The sequence below is a fragment of the Diuraphis noxia genome, unplaced genomic scaffold, assembly GCF_037042655.1.
Source record: "Diuraphis noxia isolate RWA-SAM2 unplaced genomic scaffold, SU_Dnox_SAM2 contig0002, whole genome shotgun sequence".
In the NCBI taxonomy this organism is placed as follows: Eukaryota; Metazoa; Arthropoda; class Insecta; order Hemiptera; family Aphididae; genus Diuraphis; species Diuraphis noxia.
The window spans coordinates 18,170,630-18,192,396 of NW_028301712.1; the positions used below are offsets into that span (position 1 = coordinate 18,170,630).

General features: G+C 35.2%; 1 protein-coding gene across 11 annotated transcripts in view; it reads left to right on the plus strand.

Annotated features, from left to right (window-relative positions):
• Nucleotides 1–2,459: 2,459 nt before the first annotated feature.
• Nucleotides 2,460–21,767, plus strand: part of brp (ELKS/RAB6-interacting/CAST family member bruchpilot) — a 38,407-nt gene continuing 19,099 nt past the window's right edge. For 10 of the 11 annotated variants that reach the window (XM_089221516.1, XM_089221521.1, XM_089221518.1 and 7 more), the window contains exon 1: nt 2,462–3,915. In XM_089221516.1, the coding sequence (XP_089077642.1) occupies nt 2,986–3,915 (930 nt within the window). In that variant the 5' untranslated portion in view covers nt 2,462–2,985. Of the gene's footprint in view, nt 3,916–21,767 lie in introns of all 11 variants that reach the window. The other variant, XM_089221525.1, reaches the window with a different exon arrangement.

Below are 21,767 nucleotides of genomic sequence, written 5' to 3' on the forward strand. Positions count from 1 at the left end.
TTTAAAAATAACAAATTTTTAAATCTGACTACAAAAAAATGTTTGATTGTGGAAAGATCATTTATCCAAGTCAATTAATTAATTTATTTGAATTTTGTAAAATTTTATAAATATTTTTTTAATTAAATTAATTTAAAATATAAATTTTTTCAAAATATTATTTTTGGGAATTTCCTGACATAAGTATTTATTAATTATTTACTATCCATATAATTTCAAAATTTTTGTCAGATCTCTCTGTTATACCCTGACCCTAGTGTACAAACTATATTTATTGGGGAAGAATTGTAGACTATAGGCCGCCGTGACGCCGTTCTTTAGTGGCATTTTTTAAATATTCAAAAAGAACATCCTATGACCAAACCGGGTCATGTGAAGATTATTCGATTGTGCCTGACCCGATGCGACGACGAAGCGCTTTTATCTCGTGCAGTGAAATCGGTTCACAGCAAGCTAGAGGACTGAAATTTATGGAGGAGGAGGACTATTGATTGTCCCGCAAGACGTGGTACTGATTGTTAGTTGTATTTGCGGACAATAATATGCAAGATACTCTAGAGTCCGGTCTGGCTACACTATAGTGTTGCACACATTGTAGGTTAAACTATATAAGAACTATATAATTCGCGGTCTATAATAATATGCAGACAAAAATATCATAATTGTATAGTATTGTTAAATTGATAACACAATAATGTTCAGTTTTCGAAACGTTGTCTCGGCCCAACGCTATTGATAGAGCAAAGGAAAAATCCAGTGTACAAAACCGAATGCATTATCTATAAACAGCGATTTGTTTGATCCTGCAGCAGAAGTAAATAACATATAATAATATATAATCGCGATACAATATCTGATATTAACATTTAATAATGTTAATATTTAATTAACACCTAACCTAACCTATATAATGTCGAAATTATTGAACACCTCCCTCTATTAGAAAGAAATGAAAATATGCCACGGCAATATCATAAAAAAATATTTGCTGAAAATCCTTCTCGCGCACCCCTCGAAACAACCCCAGGATCCGTTATCGGGATTGTACGCGGGACGAATCACTATATAATGTGGTTTTATATCCGTAATATAATCAGAAATTTTGGGCGCTAAAGAATATAGGTCACGGTCATTATCAGGCGTGGTGGAATGATTTCGAATATTAATTCACCGGTTATGATTATTTTTGTAGCAATATTCAAGTTAGATTTCATTTGAAAATTTCGAGGCGGTTGTGCAGTGGTCCCACGAGTGAATCATAACAACAATTTAGCTTATATCTACGATCTATACATAGGTACATCGGTCATATTTATCGAACACACGGCTACGATGGCACTGATGCACGCACACCGTCACGTATACGCAATAATAGCCGTCATAATTACACCTTCAAAAACAACTGTACGACGAGCACACTGATTACCGTCGAGAGTGTAAATTGCATTAGCGTGCGATTATAAAACGAAACAACCCCATTACGTGTGTGTCATGTAGAATGTTATAGATATAGGTGCACGGAAAAACCGGACGGTAAAGTCTTCGGGCTTTTAATCTGCGGGAGGCTTAGATGGAAATTTAAAAAACTATCCGTTCATCAAACACGTGCCCCCGCACATAATAGATATTACAATAATAACGACCGATCGCGTTATAATCAAAAAATAAATAAATAAACAATGCTCTTGATTACCCATGCCACCCCTACCCCTCTTTCATAATAACACGAGTAGGTGGTTTATTATATAATGTCATATGTATACTTATGTTGTATACCAGATACCTACCTATATTATAACAATTATTATCAAACTACACTACCCCATCAATATACATTTATATATATTTAATATAATATAAAACACCAAATAACACACACACGAGCCGCACTCGTTTCCACGCGTATTGATTTCCGACTCTCATCGCCGCGCCGTCGGCCGACCCGGGTAAACAAACGCACACCCACACACACACACACATTGCGGCGGGGTAGAGAGGAAAATGTTTGCCATTTCTCATGACCAAGACACGACGACGACAATCGGTCGACGTATAATATATTATTAATTATAATGTCATTACGTTTGGTCGGGCGAACGAGTAATCGGCAAATGAAAATTGTACTCGCCGTATAGGGTGTCCCATTATATTAAAACGCGAAAAAACGTGCGGCGGCAATGGGGTCGTCCGGGCCCCACGAGTACGGCATTAGCGTAACCGTAAGCGGCTGCAGGAAAAAGCGCGCGCGCATTTGTGCGGGTATGCGCGCGCGACACCGAAGAATTCAGCGTTGGCCTGCTTTCCCCTCGTCCGCGCACTCTGCTTATACGCTGTGCGACGGCGGCGGCGATGACGTTAATGGTAACGCGCAGGCGGCGTATTATACCGCGGTTAGAGAGGGGTCGTGGCGGCGCGGCGGCCCGAAGGGGTCTTCATTGATCAGGGAGCAGCAGCTGGCCTCGAACGCGTTCAGTGTGTCGTCCGTGCCCGCGCCGTCCGTGTGCCGAGTGTGTTCTGTGTCGGTGCGCCCGCGTGTGTTTTGTGTGCGTGTTACGTAGTCGTCGTCGGCGGCGACGGTGGTGCGCGTGCGCTCCGAATGTTGTATAGTGTCGCGGTGCGCGTACGACGCCCCTACCGGGCCGCCCCTTGGGCCGCGAGTGTTCGGCGTACCGATTAACGCGCGTGTCCGTTCGTCCACTGGCTCTGTGTAATACGCGTATTCATATTACTACTACTTTCACAATTATTATTATTATTATTATTATCATTACAGTCGTCGACGTTAAAGTTCGCGGGGCTGTTGTTAGTTTGCCAAGTACGAGTGAGCGCGCAAAAGGACGCTCACGACACACGATGGCTCGCTGTGCGTAACAGTGCGCTCCAACGTGTGTTTGGCAATCGACCATCGAAGTCAACTCGCGAGAGGGGTAGGTGGTAGTAGACTCGACCCGAATACACACGCCTACCAGTGGACGGTAACCCGGAATGTCGGCCAGGGAACCGTACGGGCCAGGTTCGTCGTTAGGCGCCACAGGCACACGTTCACCGCGTGGCACACGGCGCATTGCCACTGAACTACCGACGGTCGACCGGTCGCCGTCCAGGACGTACCCGACGGGTGCGGGCGGAGGCGGAGGCAGTGGCCAGCGGAACAGTCCGGTGGGTCGGAGAACCGTCCGGCCGGGCGCCGGATCGCCCGACCACCACGGTGGCGGCGGAATCGGCGGTGGTGGTGGCGCCTACCAGTCAGGCATCGGAGGTGGAGGTCTAGGCATCGGTGGTGGTGGTGGAGGCGTTTCTTCGTCGTACTACCGAGACGATGACCTGAACAGTCCGGTGCTGCTGGACGACCGGGGACGGGCCATGGGACCGGGCGGAGGCGCGTCCCACCGGTCCCGGAGCGCCAGCCGGCCCGTCGACCGGATGGGCGTCATGCCGCCATCCCGGTACCAGTCGCTGGACCGCAATACTGGCGGTGGTGGTATATTGTCCGACTCCGGTGGTCAATACGGCCACGACCGCGACTACAGGTCTTTCGACAGAGACCGTGGTTATGGCGGTGGATTCTCGTCGCTGGACGACGATCCGTACGGCGCCGTGTCGTCCAGGGCAAGACAGTCACCCGGCGGCGGTATCAGTGGCGGTGGTGCCGGTGGCGGTCACTTCATGTCCAACGCCCGCGACACCGGACACTTTCTGGGCGAACTCCAGCACCAGAACACCGACCTGCACCGCGAACTGTCCAACCTCAAGAAGGAACTCGAGCTGACCAACCAGAAACTCGGGTCCAGCATGCACAGCATCAAAACGTTCTGGAGCCCCGAGCTGAAGAAGGAGCGTGCCCTGCGCAAAGAAGAATCGGCCAAGTACTCGCTCATCAACGATCAGCTTAAGTTGCTTCACTCGGAGAACCAGGTGAGATTCATGTCTTAATACTATTTTCCAATTTCCGATGACTGCGTCACAAATCACACATTATTGGGCGCTTGATACTTTTTCTATATATTTTGAGTGTTTGCGAGTCACAAATAATCTCAAGACGCCATTTTGGTGTCTCGACACACAACGCCTCCGAAGAACGGACGAGACAATCGGCCCACGTGGCACTGTATCGGGTTGGGCAAGATCGATTTGTAGACACATTTTATAATTATTAATAGTACTTGACGGCGGCGTCGGTGTAATCGGTTTACAACAGCAGAGGGGTTGGGTCTATTTTTCTGCTATATTGCTATTGTCCCAGTCGAGAATATTATTGGACGAAATAATAAATGAAATGAAAATAAAAATAAAAAATATAAAGGTAAACAACGAAGAGAATTGATCGATGATGAGCAAAAAACAAAAATCACCTGGGCACTTCCGCCTGTCCACGTTTTTTTTTTTTTTTTTTGGTGGGGGGAGGGATATGACGATTGTGGATCGCGGGTGTGAGCCACCCATCTCACCGTGTCAAAACGGATTTCTGACGAAACGTTAGCAAGATTACTGGGCCATTCGAACATACACGCCCACCATTCATCTTTCTGCACCCGGCACGAGGGTAGCGAAACAAAATATCCCATCATCATTTTTCCGGTCTCGTCGTTATAAAAGCACAAGATTATATCGTGCTCGTGCAGTAATAATAATATTTGCGACGAAAATCGTCTGACACACGATGATATCATCACCGAAGCGTGAATTTTAGCACACATCATACTATAGTCGTAGTTCACAGACATTTTTTATCCGAATATAATTTATTATTTCGTGCGCATCACACAAATACGCATACCTATTAGCCGAAAGTTTACGAACTCGTTATTGCCTTAACGCTATCATCATATTATATATAGGCACATCGGTGCATAGTGACATAGTGGGTCACTATAATGCGTGCAAACGAGGGGTCGTTCATACCTATTACCTTAACCGCGTACACTATTAATTTATTTTTAAACATTAGTTTGCCGGTAAACGTGTTTGATAGCGTTAAACACCTTATAAATTTATAATATTATTTCGGATTTGTTTGAACAACTAACAAAGTGTCAATCGGGTTTTTTCCGCACTCTTCGGGAATATGTTCCAAACTTTTTAGTACTACTTTTTGCAATATATTATTATTTACCAACAAAGTTTTCGTAATTTGTTTTGTTTTGTTTTTACTTATTAGCACTTTATCCTTTAGCCGAACGTGTATATATGATAACGCGTTTGACACATTTACGCATGCGTGCACTACGTATTGTTATACCTATTGTATCCAACTTGTGTAGCAAACAAAAACGAAAAAAAAATCGTTTTTGCCCGCCGTATATGCGTACTTTGACCTTTGTTGACGTGGACATCATGACCGCAACAAGGCGACCCGAGACATGTCAGCTCGACTACCTCCGCCCTAAACCGGTTAAACCTGCGCGACATCACTTCAACAACTATGAAATAATACAAAATGTACGAACATGATGTGCAGCCCAACAAATTTATGCGACGTCGTCTTCGATCAAATTTTCAGTCTGGTCTGAGCAAACGCTTATAGAAAATCGTCTGGTACGTAATAGTACGTTACACCCGCCGCGATGAGACATGTTAATATTGTGTGTCGCGTTATATAACTGCGTGTGGGTCGTGGGTGCCGAAAAACAAACGAAATAAGTTTATGACACGATCAATTCGTTGGCGTTATGTAATATACTTGTAAACGTTTCGTTATTATTATATTATTTATGTCGTATTAACGAACATCGGTGACATCGTGTTGACATTCGCGAATACAGGTAATTGCGCGCTATTCGCAGACGAACGGAATCGACACTAAACATATTTTACATTCACATCGCAACTTACATAAATAAAATACGCATTAAAACAGTAGAAATCCAAAATATTTATTGACGTTTTAATAAACCCGCTGAACAATGTTTGGCAGTCTTCATTTAAAAAAATATTCATGCATATCGCTTTTATAATTATAATATCCTATGATCAATAGCACATTTAAATATTCATGTACCTACTCGCATTTTTTTTTTTACACATTTGCAGCAACTCCCATCTTATTTGTTTCCCCAAATCAACCACTGAAATTGATACAAATCGATAATCAGCTGAAAAAACGGAGGAAAAAAACCGAAAAAAGCTTAGGGCGGCGGTCACGCATGCATGTTTATTACTGTTCCGCCATTATATATAGCACGTCGGGTGTAAAGTAGACAACTAAAGTACCGCACCTACGACCCGCAGAAAGGGGGTGAAACGGAATTCGATAGCTTTTGGAATTCCTCCTGAATAACATAGTAGGTAGGTACATCGCAACAATCCGGCGGTACTCGGCTGAATAATGCAACGCGCGCACGATCGAAGAGATATAATAATAATACAAAATCACATATAATGCAATACGTATTTGTATTGTGGAAAAATATGACGATACCTATATATAATATGTCGGCAGAGCAGGTGCAGAACAGGCTCAGACCGAGTTAGGGGCTGATTGTTCGCGTGCAACTATTCCTCGACATCGATGTTATTATTTTGTGCGATATGACAATGAGATCACGTCCCGTATAGTTTTGAATGAAACCTTAAGCGATACAATATTATATATTACTATTATTATTATTATTATTATTATTAATATGGTTAATCATAGCAATACATTCATCGACACACATGTCAATACTATCAACATATTACAGACGAACGGCGCGCACGTGAATAATTCGACTTTCTTCGGATTTCGGAATAAGTTATTATAGTTACAAAATCCAACTGCATCCAAACGGTAAGGTGTTATCTTAAGATGCTCTCATGACCCCTTCACCAGGTTTTAAGTTTTCAACATTACTCGCACGAGGTAGCATGTATAAAATGTCTAGGCAGAAACGATATAAACATGAAGATTATTTTTTATGATAATATTGCCGAGTAACATGTGTGGTTTGATTCAAGTGACTATAATTACTAAACGAACTAATAACTTAACTTATATATATCTCAGCTATATATTAAACCAAGGAGTAGGTCCCCTATAGACTGACTCAATGGGAACAGTCAATTGTCGGAACTTGTAAATAAAAGTGACCCCGTAATAAAATATAAAACATGAATATCATACAATTTATTAATATAAATATATCTTAATTATCCATATAACAGAAAAATAACGAGAAAGAACAAGTGTTATTTAATACACTTAATTTTTAATACACTTAATGTTAAAAATCCAACAGATAAATAGTGACAGCAGAACCGCAGGGTTTTAATTTGTAGATAAACTTGGTATTTTATAAATTATAATGCAATTATTATAACTTGTTTATCTACGTTTTATTGAGTACCACCGTACTAATTTTTATTACACTTTCTTAAAATTTCATGCGGGGGAAACCACGAACATCTACTACATCATTGTTATTAAGTAAACTCTTACTGCAATCTTTGAGACAGGGCGTACAAAAGTTGTCAACGATTTCATAAAAAGTAAAATAATTCAATCGATATTTTGAGTGTATGACTATAACAGTCAGAGTAACATTAACAGCCTAATACATACCTAATAATTGTATATGATCGTTGGTTATGACTCCAAGTTTATCGTAATATTTTTTCGGAAATTCAAAAGTAGTAATATGCGCTAAATGACCATATTTTTTTGGTTTGGAAATAAACCATTATGCAATATAGCTACCATCTATAACTATAATAATATTCCTACATTGTTCAAAATAGGTGTTCAGTCGATTTGGGTGCTCTGCGAATAAAAATGTTTACTTCATGTGAGTTATGTTCACTTCCAAAATATCTTTCATATTTTATTGACGTACCTACTTAATTCTTTCTTATGAATAAAATATGCAGGATAATACAAACATTTTTATTACTTGCTCATTTTTATACATAATATGATATATGTATTTAATTTTAATTTTTTAAATAAAAATGTTAAAAACCGGAGTACCTATAGTTACGGATTAGAATATAAGGTTTTGTATGAACTTCGGAGAGGCCTATAACTATTCGAGCACTCATTGTAATCATTGTATAAATGATTATAATAAATTATGTTATTAAATTATGTGATTTACTTGATAGTTGGCGTTAATTTAAATTATCATTTCGAACATAGGTACATACTGATCCCTACACCATGATCTCAACGTTCCAACGATATCTGCACTAGCTTTGTACAACTACAATAACTTCCACAAAAATGTCCTAAATTATCCTAATCCTCTAGTCGCCAAGCTAGCATCTAAAACCCTACCTGACAACCCTCCCCGTCGTCTAAAACGAAAATGGCCACGTGATTTTGTAACTAAATAAATCAAAATTATTATAAATACACTTATTATGTACAATAAAAATTTAATTTAACCAAAGTTCATATTGGAAGTAGTGTCAATGGACTCTCCCTTCCCTCAAGCCGTCCAGGCTGGTAAAAATTTTATCTAAATTACTTATTGTATTATGTTATACAGATTGTATATTTTTTTCTACTTTAATAAAAAAAAAAAGGTATATACATATGTATATATATATATATATATATATATATATATATATATATATAATATGTACTATACTCACAATTTCAACGCAAGTTACCCAACAGGCCAAAGTATTGATTAAAAAATAAAAATTATTACAATACAATGTTGTACTACAATGATAATTCTCCGCGATAATATTGCAAAAGTTCTCCCCGCTTGGGTCGAGGCTGATTCTGTTAGTGTGGATAACCCCTCCCTACCCCCACCACTACACACACAGAATGATTAATGGTAGTTAACGACCCAGGCGTATATACTGGCCCAGATAGGTGTGCTACACCTTTCGATCACTCGATAAGTCAGTAACAAAAAATGTTTTTAATAAATACACTGTATAGAGAGATAAAAAAAATAAAAATAAACGTTCAATAACTGGAACGGCACCGAACCGGAATGACAAAAGACTGTTTTGGAGCGTTTTGTATGTAATGCATATTAAATTATTGTTACGCAATATTGGAGCACATACGATTACATCCATATTGTTATATTAATATGAATAATACATAATAATGTACAATATAAAAACGATTGATAGTCGTATAATATCGTCGTCTTGTCTGTTTCTATTTCCAGAACATCCGGTCTACAATCGGTGGAGCGCTGGTTCGGAAACGCGTATAAAAATGAGATTATATTTCTAGGGGAACGCTGTCAGACGAAATCGTTATAGACTATGCGACGCCTGCGGAGGGTGTGTTATTATTGTAGAAGGCCTGCTTTAGTGACGGACAATTTTAGACGAAATAACGCGCGTCACGCGCTCGCCCAGCCGGCGCGGAGCCGGAAATTGAATTTTACCGCACACGCAGTTCCATTGTGAGTTGTCCCCCTTCTGACTTCTCCCATGCACCCCCTGACATAGGTGCAAGATGATACTCAGTACTCACTGGCGATCAAGATAAATATAGTGTCGGAACGGAAACGTGATTTTGTCCGATTTTCCGCACGCGTGTTGTTACAGGATATCCATCGTGACAATTTAACGTTATAATAACACGTGCAGCTACAGTTATGTTATCGACGCAGACGGTCTGCATATCCGTTTCCAATTGTCTGTTGCAGGAGGTTGTAGAGAATTATTGACGAAATCGATAAAGGCATCGCGAAAAATCACTGTAATGCTCGATTACATTATTATTGTTATTTCGTTTCCTGCGATTGGTTAGGTTAATTTATTTCGCACTAAGGCTCTCGGATTTTGTAGCGAATGCTTTTTTGATGAAGAGTATCAATTAGTTTCGTATTATTCTGATAGTAATGATTTATGAGTAAACTTAATTTAAATTTTGTCCGCTAAATGTACCTACTATTTTGCAAAATGTTTAAATAATTTTCATGAAAATTTCAAATATTTCTTCAGCTGTATTTTATTAGCCATGTTGTTTACCATATTACTACCAAAAATAGGTGTAGGGTACTGGTTTCCTGTAGAGTAGCTGAAGTTAAGAAGGACGCTGTAACGGATGTGTTAAATTTGAATTCAATGATAAAAAAAATCAATGTATACAAAAAATAATTCTGAGCAAAAACCTATATTATTATCATTATGTACTAAGTAAGAACGTAATATACTAGAATTGCCTAAACACATCTTCTTAAAGATGATACGTTTTTAGGGACTTTAATATAAATTAACGTAACGTATTTCAATAAATATTATTCATCGAATTTATATTGCTAGAATTTAATTAGATTTATTCTAATATAATTTAATATATAATATTGTGTATGTATAATGTACTAAACCCAATGAAGAAATTTAGAAATGTATATAACGTACGTACGTATATTTTATACATATATATTATAGATGAAATACCGTGTATACGCCAACTACCGAGTATTCGTTTTCAGGCACCCCTCTTTATAAGCCGTCCAAAGTTATTGACACTGCCTACCCCATTTGACCTAGTTTATCCCATTTATTTAAACCGTATATACACACACACACACGCACATATATATATATTATCAACCCTAAAAAGGCGTAAAACATCATGATGGTATACTGTTCGTATTTTATCGCTACAATTGAAATTGCAAATGTTCTAGCAAGTTATATGATGAAGTAGATATATGTTTTATATGTCTTAATAAGTACGTACCTATATTTTATTTGGTAATGATAATTTACTATGTACCTACATAGATTTGAAAGAGAAGATCGACACAAAAATCACAGTCTCTATTGTCACTAAAGTTCGGAAGTAAAATAATTAAACAGCTGTTGATAAAAAAAAAAAAAAACGCAACACAATATTGACATTTCTAACGAACATCATAATACAACGATTTTAACACTGGAATTTCAATTATATAGTATCTATGTAACAAACACGAAATTTTTCAATATTCCGTTACATATTTTATGGTCCAATCGAGCATAAAATATGATTTATGTAGAATGGATTACTCGTACACATTTTTTTTTAAATATATGAATGCGTATATAAGCTTAAAACTTTAAGCAGTTGATTTCTTTCTGAATAATAGGTACGATTTATTACTTCTTATACTATATTTTATGCTATACTTTCCAAGAGTTAAAAATAGATTAATTCACTCCACAAACACACACACACATGTGTTACAGTATAAGGGTTGTTTTGTGTTCGTGCGCACAACAACGAACCGTACGCCGCGGAAAGAGGGCTAGGCAGGGCATCAAACAACAGGGTTGGTGCGGTTTTGCCTTTAAAAGCCACACGCCTTAGGCGGCGGCGACGTTGGCCTATCGATTATATTATATGTGCGGGAAGATAGTATTATTGTATATAAAATGCGTTTGCAAGTGTGTGCGTGCATATATGTGTGTGTGTTTGTGTGTGCATGCGTGCGTGCGTGCGTGCCACGGCCAAAAGAAGTCGCACCACTGCAATGGACCACAGCCGTCTTTTGCCCGATTCTCTTGCATGATTCGGCGAACTAATAACTTTATACATATACAAACGGCGCCTGAAAGTCTAAGGCAAATAAAAAACAATGTAATAAATGTCTTAAAGATAAATTTAAAAGTCTGTAAAGAAAAGTACAGATTTATTTAGCTACCCCATTACCGCGTTATTGCGGATTTTAAAGGGACGTTTCACGGTGGCGTAATAATTACGATTTTTCTCGGAAAGATGTGCATTACACATACTTTTGATTTTTTAGCGTAACACCCTAAAGCATCCATGTATGTAATTAATTCCTCCCTCCCTCAATCAGGGAAAATCTCAGAATATATATTTATTTTTTTATTTGTAGGTACCACTAGTTGATTAAAAATTAATTTATAGAATTGATTTTAGAGTAAAATTTATTAACAATGAGCACATATTTCATGTACAAAGATATAAATTACTTATTACTATAGAAAAAGAAATCAGGTAGGTAACAGCTTACTAATTTCGAAATTATTAGTATAATATTATGAGTTAGATTATTTTAAATTTTCATCTAATCTATGTATAAGTATATAAAAATGTCCAATATTGTATGTTATTTCCGTGTAAATTGATTTACCAGCACCAAACATTATATTATACTGTACATATTAGGTAAGTACTAATATCAAAAAAAGGCTCTGGGGAACCGATCATATTTTTCTTCGTAGTTACACCACAGTCATTTTTCATATAAAAATACATATAAAATGAGAATGAATGACCAAAAAATGCACGTCATTAGGTGGTCACACATATCGTTAAAGTATTACATGCCGAAAATAATTTTGAAAGTATGCACCAACACATATATCACGTGGACTACACACCACATATTGCTACATATAATATGTATGGACTATATATGATATAGGTAATATTATTATTCATCAAATCATTTTAAATTCTGAAAATTAGAAAATGTATCATATTATATACGACAGTTACAATGATGAAAAAAAGTCCGATAGGTATTACAAATTTTTATAATAACATTATACCTACTTCTGGAGTATAATAATATTTGTTAATATTATATTAGATCGCCTTTGTGTACCCCCTGGGTTCCCTTAGTCTTTACTCTTTTTCGAAAACTTCTTATCAGCTCGGAGCGAGTGAGCAACCAACGAACATTATACGGATACACCATGGTTTTACATTAATAATACGTAGGTATTATAATTTTTTTTTTCGAATACAAATATTATCATCGATATTTATTTCGTTTGTTGGCGGCTAAAATTGGGTCAAACTGGAAATAATATATATATACATATCATATATACGCGTACAAGACATTTATATATATTTACGAAAAATATTTATTAAAGTCTGCTTGTTTGGGTTTGGTCCAATCATGGCGTGTATACTTTTTCACAATATTTTGTTTTATAGTTATATATAAATTTCCATACGCCTATATATACACATATTAAATATATATGTATATGTGTGTATTGTATATATATTCTGCAGACAATTCGTAACAGACAGGCGTGTCGTCATCGGCAAAGCACTCGAAACGCATTAAAATATATTTTTATTCTCTTTACACAATGGTCGTTTTAAACGCATCCTGAAATGTGTCGTATACGTATCAGCGTATCACACATTATATTATATGATATACGAGCTAACGGAACTTTATGATTTTTGAAGTCGGCTATATAGATTGTGGCCTGTATCGAAATACGCGTTTTGTGCTTAAGTATATATAGGTATATATATGGTTTGGGATATTACAGTGAATACATCCTCATTATTCTATCTGTACGCGTCACAAAACGAAAAACAGATGTACGACCCAAATCCTTTGATCGACCCAATAATAGCAAAAAGACGTACAAACGACGGCCTATAGGTATACTTTTGGTATATACATTATATAATTTGCGCGCACGCTGCAACATTGAAATTAGCTTGCGTAAACCCCGACGCCTAAAATATAATAAGAAGTGGCATAGCCAGGATTTTTCTTGTGGAGGGGGGAGGGGCGTCATAATGGGTTTACACAGAGTTGATTTAACTAGGATTTCTGATAAGTTAAACATACTGATGCCGTGGTCTTTTATGTTTCGATTCCCCGAACGGCTATTCAAATTTTTATTTGCAGTAACTTTTATAGACGTTGAAAACATTTTTAATTTTCTTAAAATGTCGGATTTTTTTAGTGTGTTTTTTTATTAAAACATTGTTGGTACATACCTATAATAATGTCATACAATCACCCGCGACGAAAAATTATTATAACTGTTTTAGTTTATCGAAATACTTTTTGAGAATAGTTCACTATTTGCTGACTAGGAAAAAAACCATTAAGTGAAAACCATACCAGCCATAACTTTAATAATATTCCTACTAAGTTAGAAACGAAAGCACAAATCCATTTTGGTGTTCTGCGGAAAAAAATCTGTAGTTATTGTAAGTTATGTTTTCTTCAAAAATAACTTTAATTTCCTATACTGATGATATTAAATTCTTATGAATAAATAATAATATCGTTGTATAATAGTTTTATGAAAAATTAAAATCAATATAATAGCAAACTCCTGGTTGTAATCATACGCTATAATATCAATTTGGATTATCTCTTAATCATTATAACATATAATATTATGTATAAAAGTATTCTTGAAGTATTGTTTCTTGTTAGTGTAATATTTCAATCAATACCAATATTATTCTATTAGGAAGACAATACATTCCGTTAATATTATTTAATATTTTCTAATTAAGATTCACGATATCGTTACGCACTGCAATTATTTTGAATAAAATATGATTTATATACACCGTTTATATTATGTATAGGAATATTTTACCCAACTATCATCTTAAATAATAATAGTGTATACGCATGGAGACCATAGAAGCTCCAGCGTAGCATAACATTTCCAATTGATTTTTACTTTTTTACCATAAATGGTTTTGTGACAAGCACCAGATTATAAATTCTGTTGCACTTCTATCAAAATCACGTGCATACTCGTACCTATAACAACTGCACGTGGTACACCTACACTATTAATAATGACTGCGAAAACGTCGCAAATTACGTATAAAATAATTTCACATTATTATTGAAATCTCTACGTTCAGCCTAAAATTGAAATAATATAACAACAATTAAAATATGGAATAGTAATGAATATATGGATACAATATATGTACCTTTATGCAATTAAATACTATATAGTGTATAATATTAATATTTAACACTATATGTCTATGTCTTTACGTACGTATAATTTTATTTTGATTATCGTTAATGTGAATGAGAAACGATTATCATCCATTCACTGTGTTCGCGGAGAGGACGGTCTTAATTAAATCACAGTATGAATGGAACAATATGTTGGTCACAATGACTAAATTATAATGCTAATAATAAAATACGACATTATGCAGTATAATTATAAGCTCAGGATAGGTACAATAGACAGTTGCCCAGAATCTGTTAGGTGCCTCGGATTTTAAATGGACCCAATTTTTTCTTATATAATCATTTCCATATTACTGTATGGAATATAAATTATAACTAACAAAGTATTCTTTGAAGAATTATTCCTTATTAGTGTAATATTGTAATCAATACCAACCGTAATGAATGTCGAATGTGTATTCTTATTAATAGATACTACACGTCTGCACAGTATCTACATAGTACATACACCCTATAACAGCAACACAATAAATATCAGTACAGCACTATATCTACCCCACACTTCATAAATAAAAACTACACATTATGATAATTTTCAAAATTGTATAAAAGTATATACCTAGTCATAAGCATAAATTACTTGAAATTACAAATATCGTAAAAGAAACCAAATACTAAAACATAATATAATGTTCTTACTTTTAGCTTAAAAGAAAAAGGTAAAATATTAAGTAAAAGGTCAATAGACTAATAGTAAAACAAACGTCATAAAATTAGTTCTGCTAAATAAAAATTATTTAGGTTTGTAAGACAGTAATAAAATAAGCTTCCTCTTAACGTTTTTGGTAATAATTTATATAATGTTAAAAACTTAAGAAGACGTGATACCCATTACCCGCACATGTGTTGTCTCTGTCTCACGAGTGCGTAACATTGCAAACACTATTTAGCGCGGGATAGAACCTCAGTCTGTAATCTTAGTAGAAACACCAAAAGTTAACACAATATAGAAGATAATATTTTCTGTGTCGTAGCGTTTTTATTTATTTGATTATCTTTAATAATAAAAAGTTATAATACTTTTAAAAATCTGATATTTTTAAGTTTTTCAAACTTCAATAACTTTTAATATATTAGTCTTATCAAAAAAATAAAAATGCCGCGACACAGTTAAAATGCTCCTATTTTCACGATGAAAATTTGGTTTCTTAATTATAACTTATAACTGTAGACTTCTAGATTCTTTCCCGCGTGAAACAGTTTTTGTTATGTTACGCACTTGTGAGATGTAGACAACGCATGCGGGTATCACGTCCTCTTAATACATTTTATATTACATCAGTAAAAATATTTATTTAATTTTGTTTTCAATGTGTTATTGCTACATACAAATTATAAAATAGCGATAAAAATTTTTTATATTGTTCGTTCGTTAATGAAAATGTAAAGTCTGGATGGTTAATTAGAAGAAACTGGCATACACATGATAACATAATCACATATGATATATAAAGCCTTCTGTATACGCGAAACAATAATAAAATAATATATTATGTGAAGAACTCTAACATTATACGCCATGTCACCATATGAGATATGCATAATACTTCCTCATGCATATTGCGTATTATAACATTATATGCTATTCCGAGAGTGAAATGCAAACAGAAAACTTTTTGGATTACAATTTAAGTTGTTCATGTCACAATGAATAAAATGGATTTAACTATTTATAAACTTAAAAGAAAAATCTTTATTCCTTTTATCCACTAGTTATTTTTATTATTATTATTATTTTAGAAAGAGAGAGAAAGAGAAAAAAGCGAAAAATAGAGTTTAACAGAGATAGATTGACAAAGCTGTGATTAAAAGATAGTTTAATTATAATAAGATAAAGGTGATCAACAGAACACGTAAATATATAAAAAAAAAATAGAACCGGTTGCAATCGATTCAACTATGATATATATATTGTCACATTCATATATATAAGTATATAATAAAAAAATAGACAGACCTTACCCATACCATAGAATAATATAGAAACGACACATAATGTGTTAATGTGTATCCGAAGTAACAATTAGTAATAATAGTTATTGAAATGCGATTTTCGATGATTAACTTTAAAACAAGAAATATCATCAATTTTATCACTATTAATTTTTTATTCAAACTCTGCTCACAATTTCGTCGTCCGCGTGTCCACTCTGTGGTGTCATTGCCTCATATGTTAAATGGCCATTTTAATAGTCTCTATACATTGATTTACCTGAAAATTTCCAAATTTGAGCCAATCTCATATTTTTGATACGTCATATCGATGACATATATTATATATGTAAAACTGGCTACCCAGAGCCGTGCCGCTAAGATTTGGCGCCCAGGGCAAAATTAAAAATATTTACGCTCATAAAGTTAAAAATATTATTAAAAAAAATGTTTAGCACCCCTTAAAACCCATGCGCCCGTGGCGTATGCCCCCTAGGTCTCCCCCAGGAACGGCTCTGTGGCTACCTACCTATATATAATAAACAAAGCTAACCATTGTGGTATCTAATGTTCTCTGGTGCACCGTTCTTTGGCACAAGCAGGGCCCATCCATTTTTTTTTTATTATTATTCTCAACGGACATTGTACAGTGTACACTTATAGTCGTTACAAACCATGAATATAATAATATATTATTAAACTGTTGTACGCAGACCACTACAATACATCATACCCCGGTTTTTCACCTCGTCCCCGTCGTGTATTATCATTGTTTAATATTATTATTCGACATGACGGGGGCGAAATTCCGCACGCACAATATAATATACAGTATAAGATTCGCTTTGAAAATCCTCGAGGTCGTACACCGGGAACAACGGTCGGTTGGCGGTAGCGGAAGCTGCCATAAATTAACCAGACGCGCATTAATAGCCAATTAACGGGAGACTAGTATATAGTAGTGTACAAACAAAAACAGGACGAAGGTACTGCCACTTCGACCCCTATTCGATATATTCACGCGCGTGCGGGTATGTATGTGTGTGTCGCTATAGTTAACTATATTATGTTTCCTAAACAACGGAACGGTGTACAAAATAACCGAATAAGCAAGAGAATGTATAATATTATTATAAAACGCAGTTCTTGACAAAATGATTTAGCCGCCGTCGTTTATTGTACGAAACTATGAATTTGATAGTTTTCCGGGACGTCCATTGTAGAGAAGACGCGAATTTGGACGAGGAAAAACTACGCGCCCAAACTATTGCAACGAATTGGTGAAGAGGTGTAGAGTGGAAACACAATTTCGTCCGTCATTATCGCTGCTCGCCGTCTGCGGATATAACCAATGTAAGACGTACGGACATAATCGTATGCGCTTCGTAATGTATATCGTAAATGTTTATCTATAATGTATGTAATATTATAATATATTACATACATTATAGATAAACATACGCATGCGCATGTCTGTTTATAATATGTCGTTTACATTTTTCTCTCCTCCGAGTGGTATAGATTTTTTTTTTTATCGTTTTTTTCTTTTGACCCGGTTCCGTACGACTAGCTAACAAATATATTATAGTGTGCACGTGGTGCGGAGCGTTTGAAAAAAATAAAACGAAATAACAAAACTGTCAAGAAAACATCGTCCATCCGCATTGGGGTAGACGTTTGCGCGAATAAGACGTCCCGGGCTCAGACATTTCCCGTGTCCATTGGGCCGAGGGGAAGGGGGTGCTGTTCAGTGTTATAGGTGCATACGAATGAATAAACACATGTCAAAATGTCAAATTGCACTTTAAGCGTTCATCTATTTTTTATACGTGTGTTTGTTAAAACAATATAAAAGTTAATTTTCGTTCGACGTTATTTCTCGTTGCGCAACCGCCGCATACACACGCCCGCACGACAATCAAAATCCACCCCCCCCCCTCCCCCCATCACACGACCCGTAAATATAATAATAATTCGTTCGGACACACGCCTTCACGCTGAAAATATAAGGAGCGAGACCGTGGTCGACATACAGAAGAATAATTAATAGGCACGCCCGAATATCGAGGATGGGTCCATTAATAATCAAGCAATTATTTTTACTGCAGACAAGATGTGTATATATATACTATATAGCTAGTATACTATGATATTAAGTTGTTATTTATATTAGAGGACTATGGGATTTGTATGTGATATAAAATAGTAAAATATCCTTGGCACGTTGTTAAGATGTGATAAAAAAATATGCAATAAAAATATATACGATTAATTAATTAATTTACCAGGTTTATTATAAGTAAATGAAAAACTTCTAAAAATATTTTAAAACAAATCGTGTTTGCAAACAAGCTTGCATGCAAGCTTATATTAGTTGGTTTTTAGTCTCAGCTTTAATAAATTCATTTAATAATTTTTAAACTTTTATCGTTAAGGACAAAAATTGCTGATTTTATTCAATTGAAATTATAGGTTAGGTTAATTTAGTATACCTATTTAACAATTATTTTGTTTAAAATGTTTAAATATATTATAAACATGAATCTATCATGTAAATATACAATAATAAACAGGCATGCATTACAATTAAATCCCCAGAAAACCCTATCAATTGTTCGTCAAAACAAGACTTATTAGCAACTGACAAAAATTAATAGGTACTTTTATTGGTTCGATTAAAAAATGCGAATATGTTTGATTTGATAAGGAAGTTTATTTTGAATCTATCAAAACTTATATTCAATAAATTCAATAGTTTTCAATATATTTTTAAAATTAAAAATATTTATTCATCCCGTCATTTTTCAAGCGCAGCTCCAGTCATTGTAAACTTTTCTTTATAAAATAAAAAAAAAAAAAGGCACCAATATCCATATATAAATCGTAATCCTTTATATGACATCAAGTATAGTAATATTATAGGAGGGGGACATCGTAGCGTTGTCGTCGCTCCGCTTAATATAATATACACTCGCAAACCGAACGATGACGATAACGTCATGGCATTTTACTGTGATGTTATAAAATATAAATATCATAATATTAAAATATATGCCATTATAGCGAACATAATATGGGCAATACTCGTCACGATTTTTATAATATTGTTCGTTTTCTTGTGATGGGTATCAGAGATTTTTCTGCACAACAGCGAGTAATATTATTATATTATTATCTTCGGACATGTTGTTTATAAGTCAACATTTCCACAACAAAACAATATATTACATACGCCGTATTCGTTTCGATCGAGTGACGTGTGCACGTATGCTGCAGTTTAGGTGTTTCCTGTTTAGTGATTATTTCACGATACCGCGGGAGACTCGTGCAAAATATCGTATTAACTACAATATTGTCTCCTTGAACTTTTCTCCGGTCAAACGCGCGAACAATGTGAAATTAAAAATAAAACAATTATTAGACTTCGGCGAACTGCCGCACGCTACCGTGTTAGAGCTATATGTAACAAATTAATATTAAGTACGTATGAGCCGAATTAGTTCTCACACACACCCAGCGCATTGCGTCTCCTCCACCCGACTCACGATAATATCGTTTTTTTTTGTTTTTTTTCCCAGTCAAGCGTGATATCGTGTTACGATATTATAAATTATAATTTTTCCTTTGTGAAATATAATTAGTTATTATAATACTATAAAATGTCGTCGTTTGTGCAATAGGTACCTACATGTTTTGTGTCCGGACCAAACGTCCCGACCAAAAAAAAAATTCTCAAACAATATAATATTATAAAATATATATTATACTGTATATACAGGGTGATTTTTTAAGCATGCTCGCCCCATTTTTATGCTTAAATTATGCATACATTCAAATTTTGATTTTTGGAATATTTAAGTGTAGTTAAAGGCGATATTTTTGAGTACTTAGATTTTTCACAACTTTTAAGGAGTATCCTGTAGCGATACCAACTTTGGTTTTTCAAATGACAACCTATATGTTTTAAAGCAAAATGTGATTCAGATAATTTTTCTGAAAATTTTGACATATTGCAATCAAAATTCGAACGAAAACTTCCAGAGTTATTCTACTTGAAATACTAAGGAATAAGGATAAAAGTCTAATACTTAAATGCCTACGTTGTAAATGGATACACGTACATATTTCGCATTTGTGCTATTGTACACTATTGTTCGGTATTTTATTATAAGTAGGTATACCTATGCTATACAAATATTAACGTTGCCTATAAGGTATAGGTAACATGGATAAAATAAAAAGGATATTATTTTATTCATATTTTCTTTTCTTTTGAAAATTGTCAGATGCAATATTTGGCCATTTAGTAATAAGTAGTGATTATTAACAAATATTTTATTTTTATATTGTATACCGAATTATAATTATCGTATCCATTTACAACGTAGGCATTTAAGTATTAGACTTTTATCCTTATTCCTTAGTATTTCAAGTAGAATAACTCTGGAAGTTTTCGTTCGAATTTTGATTGCAATATGTCAAAATTTTCAGAAAAATTATCTGAATCACATTTTGCTTTAAAACATATAGGTTGTCATTTGAAAAACCAAAGTTGGTATCGCTACAGGATACTCCTTAAAAGTTGTGAAAAATCTAAGTACTCAAAAATATCGCCTTTAACTACACTTAAATATTCCAAAAATCAAAATTTGAATATATGCATAATTTAAGCATAAAAATGGGGCGAGCATGCTTAAAAAATCACCCTGTATATATATATATATATTGTACTTTCCGTACTTTTGTACCAGATCTCGTTGGAAACTAAATCCAGGCCGGTAAATGGTGCGACACACTATTATGATATAATAATGACTCGCCGAGCACGGGCAGTAAAAGTCTTATAAACGCAAAGTACCGCAATCGTAGTCTAAAATCCGGATTGCCGCCCGCAATTATAAAACTGTATACCGGGGATTACCTACGCGTCAAGAAAATCGGATTAGACATATAGGCGCCCATTGAAAGTGTGTAACATCGGCAAGAAAACGGCTGTATATAATAATGTATTAATGTGTATTGGTCGACCGGGTATTGTTTCCTTCATAAAATTCGATGATTATTATTTATCATACACAAACGCTTTTGTGTGTTGCGATCAAATAACTAACACTCGTACAACAGTCAATTTAAGTGCAAGGTTGATAA